Source organism: Thamnophis elegans, chromosome 2 (assembly GCF_009769535.1).
Source record: "Thamnophis elegans isolate rThaEle1 chromosome 2, rThaEle1.pri, whole genome shotgun sequence".
In the NCBI taxonomy this organism is placed as follows: domain Eukaryota; kingdom Metazoa; phylum Chordata; class Lepidosauria; order Squamata; family Colubridae; genus Thamnophis; species Thamnophis elegans.
Genome location: NC_045542.1, coordinates 40239664 through 40252241, shown reverse-complemented (window position 1 = coordinate 40252241; position 12578 = coordinate 40239664). Strand labels below are relative to the sequence as shown.

At 35.1% G+C, this 12578-nt stretch overlaps 1 protein-coding gene across 1 annotated transcript in view; it reads left to right on the top strand.

The window, feature by feature from the left end:
• ABCA5 (ATP binding cassette subfamily A member 5) overlaps positions 1 to 10623 on the top strand; it is a 79218-nt gene extending 68595 nt beyond the window's left edge. The window contains 4 exon segments of the mRNA XM_032210824.1: positions 4001 to 4080; positions 4988 to 5043; positions 6097 to 6241; positions 9485 to 10623. Of these exon segments, the coding sequence (XP_032066715.1) occupies positions 4001 to 4080; positions 4988 to 5043; positions 6097 to 6201 (241 nt within the window). The 3' untranslated portion in view covers positions 6202 to 6241; positions 9485 to 10623.
• Positions 10624 to 12578: the final 1955 nt, after the last annotated feature.

Below are 12578 nucleotides of genomic sequence, written 5' to 3'. Positions count from 1 at the left end.
CTATCTATCTATCTATCTATCTATCTATCTATTTATTTATTTATTTAAAGTCACAACCCCTGGTATGCCCAAATATGGGAGGAAGGTCACACTTCCACTCTCTGTCTTCGGCTCGTCACAAGAGACCATCCAGACAGAAACCCAATATTTTTTACTGTTGCCTTTTTGCTACATTTGTTATATTTATGCTGATAAATAAATAAAGGGAGACTAGTATAGATCTATTTCAAGCTATTTAGCTCTCATCAGCTAGCCATACCCTATGTTGGGAATCGAACCTGTGCTCTATTGCCTCTCAGGCAGATGTGTTAACCATTGAGCTACAAGGCTCGACTCCTTATCAGCCAGCCAGGATGAGAGGTATATATTTAAAGTCACAACCCCTGGTATGCCCAAATATGGGAGGAAGGTCACACTTCCACTCTCTGTCTTCGGCTCGTCACAAGAGACCATCCAGACAGAAACCATATATATAGACATATATATATGTCATATATATATACTTTATGGACCATGCTGATCAAGCTGTAACATGGTCTGTTCACAATATGGTCCTGAAACAAACTGGTTTTGTGTCCAAAGGAAGAATAGGATGTTTTGAAAATTGCAGAGCATTTGGTCTCCAAAGACAAAATGTCTTTTGTATATCCATATTTATTATTTTTTGTAATTTTCAGTATGTATAATAGAAAATTACATCTACCGTATTTTTTGGAGTATAAGACGCACTTAAAAGTGGCTGAAAATTTGGGTACGTCTTATACTCCGAATGTAGCACTGCTCACCAGGGGTGGGGTCTTCCCAGCTTTACTGCTGGTGTGCGTGTGCGTGCTGGATGCACGCTCCACACCATGCACAATTTAATTGAAATTGTTCTGTACATGCGCAGAACTAAAAAAAAAGATGGTGACAACCACGAGGGAACCGATTTGGGGGTGTGGCAGCCCTGGGTCACTGCCGGTTCCAGCAACCCAGGCCGCTATACCACTACCGGTTTGACTGAACCAGTTTGGCCGAACCAGTAGGAACCCACCACTGCCACACCGCATCTAATATTACAGGATAATCATATTAATAAGATTTCATTGTAGTTTTTAATTTCTTATCCTTTACCCAGAGCTGTACAGTCTTTTCACTAAGGCTAAAATAGAGGCTGGCATCTGTGTGTATCTGTACACCATAGGATTAGTGGGGATCCTTCACAGTTCCATTCCTGTGGCTCTTCAGTTTCCTGTTTGTAATGCTTTTTGCTTAAGTATCTATATTCTAAGCTCCTTTTGATTGTTAGATCTGAAATTACGTCTTCAGATTTCTTGTTAACTTTTTGATAAAGGCTATTTTACTTTGAGGAAAGCTTTCTAGCTGTCTTCTGGTATTTCTTTTAATCATCACCTGTGTTTAAAAACTCTGCTGGTCTCCTTTAATGCAACTTTCCCTCCTGAATCTTTTTTCTTGTACATTTATCTTATTTTTCTGCCTCTTTTTCTAACCTGCTTTCTGTCTTGCTGAACTTTTCTTTAAACATTGATAGTTTTTCAAACTTTAAAGCATGTTCCTCTTTGCCTTTTATTGGAGAAATCTTCCTTGGATCCTTTTTTATCTTCAGATTATTGGACTTGGTCTCTCTCTTTCCTTTTTCTGATCTGAGGTTTCTGAGAGTATCCTTCCATAATTGATTCTTTATTGTCTTCTAATGACATTTTAAATCCATAACTATCAGGATTTCAGCCAGGAACTCAACTAAGAAAACACTTTGTCAAACACTGAATGATATTTCAGTGCTAAAATCTTAATATTTTATTGCTGTTGCCAATCCTTTTTGGACCTGATGTCAGTATTCGAGAGTCTCAACCATTGAATATTGCTGTTAAATTATGATTCCTGAGCATCATTGCCAATGTGGTTGATTGATATAAAAATCGTTTTTCTTCTCCTTTCTCTGCAATACTTTATGCTGGATTAGAGTCTCAGCAATTTCCATTTATATTAAATGTCTCTCAGGGTTCGGTCCTATATTCTGTTTTATTTACCCTCTGAGTTCCTTGATTTACTGGATTATTTATTTATTTATCAGTTCCCTGATTTACAGTTAGGGTTTTCAATATCATTGATGTGCGGATAAAGGGTCTTTTGTGACCCTTGATGACAGTGCATGGCCCATATCTTACTAACATTTCCTCTTGAATGTCTTCCCATTATCTCAAGTTGAATATGCATAAGTCAGACATTGTATTTGGCCTGATGATACTCCCCATCCTGTATTGTGTCTTTGCTTATTTGTCTCCAGGGACCTTGGGTGTTCTCAATTTCTTTCACTTGCAGCCTCAACGTTTTTTGATTGATGATTAGCTGACTTTATTTGTATATTTATTTATCAATTCTTTATAGCCTCCCATCTCAGAACACCCATTTGGCAATCTTAGAGCAAGGGTTACTAATTTGCATTTATCTATTTACAGTCTCTATCAAATTTGTGTAGCTGCTCATTTCACAAAAAGCGAGTCTGGGTGCGATTCAACAAACCAATAAGCAAAATTATAAATATAACATAGACAAAATATATTACAAAAATATAAAAAATAAATAAAAAGATAAATATTATAAAAACAAATAGAGTTGTGATGAATAATTGTAGGAAGATGGTGGGGAACAATGGAGAAGAGAATAGCTTTGTTAGCGGTGGTTTTTTTTTTGTACTCTTAGATTATGGCAAGTCTTTTGGCAGATGTTCCTCATTGGGTCTCCGCTCTTAGTCTAGTACAGCTCCATTCTCAATGATCTGAATGATGCCAATTCTTCTCACATTCTGTTGTACCAGAGGTGGCATTCAGCAGGTTCTGACCAGTTCTAGAGAACCGGTAGCGGAAATTTTGAGTAGTTCAGCGAACCGATAAATACCACCTCTGACTGGCCCCACCACCATCTATTCTGTCACTCCCGAGTCCCAGCTGATCGGGAAAGAATGGGGATTTTGCAGTAACCTTCCCCTGGAGTGGGGAGGAAATTAAGATTTTTACAGTATCCTTCCCGTGGAGTGGGGTGGGAATGGAGATTTTATAGTATCCTTCCCCTGTCATGCCCATCAAGCCACGCCAACAGAACAGGTAGTAAAAAAAAAAAAACACCACTGTGCTGTACCAAAAGGCTCTACTTATTTGAACCAACACCCAGTACCAAAACCATTGGTACTTATATTTGGAGCTCTCTGGTCACAAATTTCTCAATATCTATCTTATTGGAATCCTTTTTACTCCTTATTTCCTTTGCACCAGACCATCCTTCAGAATTGTAGTCTGGCTTCTTTCAGGATTGCAATTCTGTAATCAGCTCCCTTTTTGTCTTTTCATCTCTGTACAGTTTATTTGCCTTTTAAAGGGGTTGAAAAGTTTTTCTTTATGGCTGCTAGTTAGTCTAGGGCCTGGTTATCCCATCCTACTAATTAATCTTGGCAGTTTTACATTAATTCTGGTTTTATGCAGGATATACGTATTCTCAATTGTATCAGAGTACATTGTTTCTAAACATGTTTGGTTTGTCTCTCTGATTAACATTTATTTACTAGTTTGGCTATTAAGTTGTGAATATACAGTATGGAATTCTGTAATCACTCTTTCTGATTTATACTATATCTCAGTAAAGGTATCTAATAAGTAATTATTATTATTATTATTATTATTATTAATTATTATTATTCATTATGGATAAAGCAAAGATAAAACAATTTATCAGTGATGTCCATAAGCAAGGTCAATATTCTCAAAATGGTGAGCATGACTGAGTGACTGTACACACTGTTTTTGTGTGTGCGCAATGTACAGTGCATATTAAAAGAGGGCAGGGCTTCACTTGTTGGTTGCCTCTACCATTTTGATGTCACTGACCTTCCTGTATAATCCTGGTGTTTGACAAAATATCTAATGACATTGCATTAAAATACTTAAACTAATATTACTCAAACTATTTGTTTTAGAATATACTTCCTTTCTTTCTTTTGTTGCAGTTTTGGCTCAATTTCATCATACAAAATCCCCAAGGAAGATGTCCACTCACTTGCCCTGTCTTTTTCCAAACTTGAGGAAGGTAAGGTAACAGAATACTAAGTGAACTGATAATCTTAGAATGTCTGTCTCTTCGTTAATCTTTTCACTTTCTTAATAATCCATCCTCATCATTTTGCCATCTTATGTCATAATTTCATCCATTTTTGGTCAGTCAGATACCTTTAATATATATCAAGCTATTGTAACAAATGAAGTTTTAACTATTTTCTATTCAGTCTCATAAAGTGCTTGGAAGCATGAACAGAGCACCTATCTGCAATACACTGAAGCAACTGTTTGCAGGATTGTTCGGCAGCGGCACAGATCAGCCACGTGATCCCATGATCTTTAATATATTGCAGACAGATGTGTTCATGTTCCCAGTCACATTATGGTGATTAAATTCAAAGGACTGCATATCCTAATTTCTAGCCTTTCTGACTTGCTTTCAGGATGTGTAGAGAAGTTAGTTGAACATTAGAACTGTTACAGAAGTGTGTGTTTTGAGAATTGAACTTTCTTTTTTCTATAACCTGTAAACACTGCTTGACTAAGTACATCCATGAATGAAAAGCAGTTTCACACTAATACACTACTGCTGATTCCCCCCTCCCCCCCATATTTTTCAAAACCACAAAGGAAACTTTGAAGAGGAAAATAAATCCAACAGAATTTCTTTTGTTAATAGAAATAACTTCCACTGAGAAAAGCATTCCAACAGATTAACAAAGAGTGCCCACAAAACTTGATTTGGTCTCAGTGTAGCAATTATATAGCAGTTTTAGTAGTTTTATAAATCATCATGTGCATGGGCTTTTGGAATGATCTAGCAGCTGTTCAATGGTTTTGGCATCAGATGGAATTGGTTGTTTTATAAAGTATCTTAATATCAAATACTTTGATACCTGTCTTTCAATGACAATTAAGTTTTTAATTCTTTTAAACAGCAAAACATGCCTTTAATATTGAAGAGTACAGCTTTTCTCAAGCAACTCTTGAACAGGTAACTCAGAGACCTTTCCAAATAATTGTACTGTATTATACTTACTAATTCTTATATGTGTGTGTGTGTGTGTATATATATATATATATATATATATATATATATATATATATGTGTGTGTGTGTGTGTGTGTGTGTGTGTGTGTGTGTGTGTGTGTGTGTGTATGTATATATATATATATATATATATATATATATATATATATATATATATATATATATATGTTGTGACTCAGCAGCAGTCTTCTGTGAGTCTTTTCGGGATGCAAGATTAACTATGCAGCTGGGGCTCGTTAGGGGCATCTTCTGGGGATAAAAGGACGGATGGTGCCACACCCTGGTTGCAGGAGTCAACGTTCCTTCGTTCATTCAACATTCATTGATCATCGGTCGTGGTTTATTTGAGAGCACTTGGAGAAGTGATTTGCTTTCTGTAACCCTGATTCAAGGAGGCACTTGGAAAAGTGCATTGCTTTGTAAGAGTTTTTGTTTGGTATTCTGTTATCTCGTCAGAGACTTTATTTATGTTTATTTTTGGGCTCGCAGCCAGTCTGAGCCGAGAACTGATAAAGTGAGTTCCTTTTAAGTTTGTCTGCCTGTTGTCTGTTAATGAGCGGAGAAGGGGGGACAGAACATATGTGTGTGTGTGTGTGTGTGTGTTGTATTTGTGCTGTGACTCTAATTACATACAAATAAATTAGTAAGTATATGTATGTATATATGTATGTATGTATGTTTTCTAATTCTGTATAAACCAACAATAATTGAAATGACATTCACTTATCCATAGTTTCTAAATTTCTGATTTTACTAATTTCATTCATAAATAAACTTGACTTTCAACTCTTCACCAGATATGAATGTAGTCAAAAGTTCAATGATTAATTTAAACTCATCATTATATTCTTATTTTACATGCCAAGTCAAAATTTTCCATATGCCATAATCACTAACAAATTGGCTCCTGAATACTGACCTCTACCATCTACTATGGCTTTGATCAATCAAAGATTTTAGATAATTTGTTGTATTAAAACTATTGTATTGTTTGTAGGTTTTTGTGGAACTTGCCAAAGAGCAAGAAGAAGAAGACAGTTTTGGAACATTAAATAGCATGCTTTGGTGGGAACGAACCCAAGGAGAAAGAGTTGTTTTCTGATATATTCCATGTTGCAGACTTCAGCTTCTACATTCTTCAGGTTTTTTTAAAGGATTATTTTTATTACTTGAAATTACTTTATTCTCCTGGAGTGTTCATTGTATTAGAAAATGATTACTAGTAATTAGGAGTACAAATAATACTGATTCTTAACATCCTAAAAATGCAAAATTGACCCTATTCTCTTTATTTATTTTATATAGAGTACCTCCAGTGTTTTGTCTTTGGTAAAAGTATTTTTAAATGAATCAATATATGCTTTCTGTTGAAGAACATGATATTCTGATTTCATCATTCATGATCTATCTAATTTCCATATTATTGTTGGAAAAACATAACTCTAGAAAAATCTGATTATAAACCCATGACACATATTTCATTTTAGAATCTTGTTTTTCAAAAGAACTTTTTACTAACTAGAATACTGAGAATTTTGTCTGCATGGTTAAAACTTTGGTAGAATTTGAATGAAAAATTTCCTTTTAATTTGAAATACTCCAATTGATCTTCAGCATTTACTCTGTAAATAGTGAATATATTAATAATACACACACACACACACAGAGTAAGACTGGGATGCAAGTATAAGATCTATCTGTATATTTACAAAATTACAGCTATCCTAGTTATTTCCTAAGTAGTCAGTGTGATGATTAAAAAATGATTTTTTTACAAAAAGTTGATTGCATGTGGAGGTACTAAAGGTACAATAAAATCAAAGAAAATTGTATCCTATGATTAGTTATTATAACTATGATTTATGGTCTGTGGTCTGTCGCTTTCTTGTTTGTATGTACATTGAGAGCTTATGCACTGCAGACAAATTCCTTGTGTGTCCAATCACACTTGGCCAATAAAGAATTCTGTTCTGTTTTTATTCTATTATATTCCATTCCATTCAAATCTGTCTTTACACAAAGGGAAAAAACAGTCCAATCTATCAAAAACAGATTAGGAACCCAAGTTGAAATAGGAAAGAAAATGGTAAGTGAGCATCTGTCTACCCTAGACAAGTTCAAATCATAAGGACCAGATGGATTATACCCCAAGGTTCTGAAGGAACTAGCAGATGTGATCTCAGAACCACTGAACTATATATTTCAAAGATCCTGGAGCACTGGAGAACTGCCAGAGGACTGGGAAAAAAAGAGCTAATATATTTCCCATCTTAAAAAGGAGAAAAATAGATCCAAGAAACTACAGTCCCATCAGCCTAAGCTCAATACCAGGGAAGAGTGTGGAAAAGATAATCAAGCAATGAACCAGTGAACGCCTAGAAGCAAACAAAGTAATAACAAACAAAATTTACTTGGACTTCTGTAAGGCATTTGACAAAGTAGACCATAACCTACTACTTGATAAAATAGAAAAATGGAGGTTAGACAGCATCACCACCAGATGGATTCATAACTGACTGACCAACCGCACTCAAATGTAGTCCTCAATGGAAGTGCATCTACATGGAGAGAGGTATGCAGTGGGGTACCCCAGGGCTCGTCAACATATTCATCAATGAATTGGACGAGGGGATAGATGGGGAACTCATCAAATTTCCAGATGACACCAAGCTAGAAGGAATAGCCAAAACTCTGGAAGATAGGCTTAAGATACAGAAGGATCTTGACAGATTTGAACATTTGGTGCTACCTACCAAAATGAAATTCAATGGTGAAAAAGGTAAAATCCTACATTTAGGCAAGAAAAACAAAATGCACAGGTATAGTATAGGTGGTACCTTGCTCAATAGTGGTGACTGTGAGAGGGATATTGGAGTCCTAGTGGACAACCATTTAAATATGAGTAGGCAGGGTGCTGCAGCTGCCAAAAAGGCCACCACAGTTCTAGACTGCATAAACAGAGGGATAGAATTATCTATCACTTTATAATGCTTTGGTAAGGCCACACTTAGAATACTGCATCCAATTTTGATCACCACAATGTAAAAAAGATGTTGAGACTCTAGTAAGAGTGCAGAGAAGAGCAACAAAGATGATTAGGGGACAACAGATAGGATTAGGATAAAACATAAAGAATGGTTGCTGGAACTGGATATGTCTAGTCTTATGAAAAGAAGGACTAGGGATGATATGATAGCAGTGTTCCGATATCTCGGGGGTTGCCACAAAGAAGAGGGAGTCAAACTATTCTCCGAAACACCTGAAGGTAGAACAAAAAGCAAGGGGTGGAATATAATCAACAAGAGAAGCAACTTAGAATTAAGGAGAAATTTCCTGACAGAACCATTAATCAGTGGAACAACTTACCTCCAGAAGTTGTGAATGCTGCAACACTGGAAGTTTTTAAGAAGAGATTAGATAACTATTTGTCTGAAGTAGTGTAGGGTTTCCCGCCTAAGCAGGGGGGGGGGGGTGTTGGACTAGAAGACATTCAAGGTCCCTTCCAACTCTGTTATTCTATTCCATTCCATTCCACTCCACTCCACCCCACAATCTACCTCATCCCTATTCCAAAAAAGGATTATATGGAAAATCAAGAAACTCACCTTGTGCAGTAGTATTTTACTATATAAACATGCATGATAAACTAAATCTATGAATGATCTTTGGAGAGCATTAACTTCTACATTTGTATGTTGAGTTAGATTATAATGTTAAGTGTTTCTTAATTCAGTTTCCATACTGTTTTTAAAAATTATTTCAATTCTTTGATAAAAGTAATAAATTAAAAAGATGTTTCTAGTCTACATTTTTTGGAAATGCAACTGGTCAAGAACTCTTATTGCAGCAGCATTATTGTGTGACACATTGCCTTAAAGCTTTCTTTAATGAAAAAGCCTTTCCTTTCCCTGTGTTAGGATTGTCTGCTTAAAATGACCTTGCGTTTTCTTTCCCTTTGTTTGCCTGATTCAGTTTTCATATCATGAAGCATGAAGCTATAAACGGCATAATTCTGATTCTTCAGGATTTAAAATGTTCCCAGCCCATTATATTGCATGAGGTTATGTTCCAGTGGTAGACCTACTTAAAAAAACAACAACAACCCACTGACACATTCTTCAGTTAAGAAACTGCCATGTGCATGGGCTGGCTTTGTTGGCAATATGCAGCTACAGATTTGAAAAGTAATTAGCAGGAGACTAACAATGGGTCTATCCATTTGGTTTTCTTGGCAGCAATTCCTAAATGTTTTGCCACTGAGTTTTCAAAATTCTCAATCTAACCTGTAGCTTTGATGTATCATGGTGGTTGCTCAAGAGATTTTTAACTCATTGCACATTGATCTAATCCTATCCCTTCATTCTCGTATCCCTTTGTCCTTTCAGGCATTGAAGAATTAAATTGAGATTGACAACCTTCCTTCTCCTTGGACTGTTTATTGATATATTTGCTCAGTCAAAAAGTGGTTGGAGATTTCTGCCTTTCCTGTCAGAAGACTGAGGATTGATTTGGCTTTCAAGAGACTTCCCAAATTGAATTCAATAGTTTTCTGAGATGTGTGTGTGTGTGGAGAGGGTGGGGGGTGTCAGTGCAGCACCTATATTTTTTTTATTAGTTGAGCAGTAGCCAGTTTGTTTGTAGACTTGTATTCCAGTAGACTTGCAGAAATTAATTTGCGTATCATGTGGTTTCATTCCTGTTTAACCTAGTTCACAATTTCTGGCATGTTTTCACTCTCAGAATCTATTTGTAAGGGATTCATGTTATGTATATCAAAGTTGCACTCTTTGCTCAATCGCTCTCAAAGGATTCATTCCAGGCACCACCCAACCAGTTGTTTTTCTCACAGTTGGAAAAGATTGTTCAATACAAAACTTGCAGCCTTGCTACAATGGTGGCTGCAGATGAACATTTTAGCCCAGGAGTTTGTACTTCTAAAGCTAGAATTATATTTTCTAAAACATTGATTGTTCATAGCAGTTTTTCTGTCTTCTAAGCCAGTCACTTTGTATTTTCCATTATCTTGATGTTCCCTCATTCTAAACATTCTCACTTTCACAGCAAGAGGGAAATAACAATATTTTTTCTCTTGTTCCCAATTTTCCAGAGAAGCACCACTGTATTTCCTAAATGTTACACAAGCACTGAAAATGATCTTTTGCTTTCCTCAGCTCTTCATATGTCTTTCTGTTCATTAAGATGAGGACAAGAGATTGGTTAGTCCTGCTTCAAAAACCTCATTTGAATAGTAGCACAAAACATACTTTTCAGAGAATTGGTAGCCCTTGCCCTCATCTTTCATATTCAGTTTTACTTGTATCCCTCTGATTTCATGAATTACTTTTATGTAAATGTCAAAATTGTTCTGATTTTAAAACATTCAGTTTCTGTACAAAATCCTAATAGAATAATATATTAGACTCACAGATCTATCAGTGGTAAAGTACTATAGTATTGTTGCTGCTATTATGTTAAAGTGCCTTGCTGGAACTTCGTTGCTTGTAATAAATCATTCTAAAATGTCTGTTTATTGTTCCAATATAAGAATATGAATAATTTATTTGTATAATATTATAAACATTGAAACATTTTACTGAATCTTACTTCCGCTACAGGTAGACTGTTTTGAGTTTCACCACTACACATACTCTATGGCTTATTTTACAGCTAGTCTTGCCTGTGACACTACACTGCACTTTACATTGGAACTATCCTTGAAAATTGCCTAAAGATTACAGTTGGTACAAAATGATGCCAAATTGTTCTTCTGTTTTCTGAGCACAGCATAAAATAGTAGTGCTGTATTTTATAATTAAAGCAGAGTAAGACCCATTTGCAGAACAGTCATTACAAACTTAATTACACAAGTAAAGGCTTTCATGATTTTCTTCCTGCCGTCAGTGGTTTTTAGACATGCAGGAGAGATACTTTTTCTACATTACATCCATCTTTTGAAATAAACTCCTTTGAGAATGTTTGGCATACTGTAGTTCGACATTTGTCAAACCTAACTTTCTATGAAAAGGGTTTTTCCATGTGAATATGTACACATGTGTACAGGTATAAGGCAGATATAGGTAATCAGATAATTAAATTTAACCAATAATTACCATTTTAATTAAATATTAGTGTTTTTCCCAACAATTTATAGTGTTTAAATATTTTTTCCTACATGCTGTCAATGAGAACAAAACCAAAAAAGTAATAGAAATGTTTTATGGAATGAAAGGAAATGAGATAAACTAAGCATTTTTGGTAAGATTGAATCCTTATTTTTATTTAATATGTGGTCCCAGCCCTATTCTTAGCCAATTTATAGTAAGTGCTGCTGCCATTTCAGTATTTTTTTTTAATGACTCTGTACTGGTATGATTTAAGTATCTAAGTAAATAATTAAAACTCCAAAGCAATAGCATGAAAGCACTCATTAGTCTTAAAGCACTTTGAAAAACTTACTGCCATTAAAATTCTACATTGTGTAATCAATATTTATACATTATATAATACAGTCAGAAGATTACACTATAACATTATGAGAAATGTTTTTAATATTAAGATATAATTGAAGTTCTCAAAAGTATTATACACACAGTCCCTTAAGTAGATTCCTTTTAAACCTCAAAAGCCACTTTAAATTCAAGTCCCTCTCGATCTCAAATTGATTTTTTTTCAATTTAAATTTTATTAATTAAAATATAAAATACAAAGAAAAATGAAAAGAATGGGAAAGGAAGAAAAGAAAAGGGAAGAAAAACATTGACTTCCAACTTTTTTTAGTGTAGTAAAGTAATAGTGTACAGCCTCAACCTTTTACTCTTGCATGATATTACATAGTAGCCGTTTCTATAACAATAAACATATGTAATCAACAGAACCCAAAGTCAAAATTTCATTTTCTCCCCCCTCAAGCATAAAGTCCAGAAGCAGTCTCCAAGTAGAAACAAATTTATATTCTTAATTAAAGCAGTCAATTTAGCCATCTCTGCTCACTCCACCAGCTTTTGCAGCCACTCATCCATTGTGGGAATTAAGGAATCTTTTTATTTTTATTCATAGATCATTCTTGCTGCTGTCAAATTGAAATACAATTTTCTTTTATTCGCTGGAGGGAGGGAATACATTTCTTTCACTTCTCTTTCAATTTGTTAAATGCTAATACAGGCTAATTCTACCCATCTTATTTTCACTCCAGTGGATCCCCTCAAACAAGGATGTATCGCCTGCACAAATTGATAGCCTCTTTTGTGGTTTGCAACCAGCGTTATTGGCTTCTGATCCTGGGATTTTGCTGGGAGAGTTGTACTTTCTCCTCCCAGTATTATGGAAATTAGCTCTTTTGAGTATATAATCAGATAAAAATGCACTGCCTCTGACATCTGCAGCTCTATGATTATAACTTTGTATTCTCAGATCCAAGAATTGTTTTTTTATTTAATACTCAAGTTTTCCTTAACTTTAATTTTTCTTTCATATTCATTG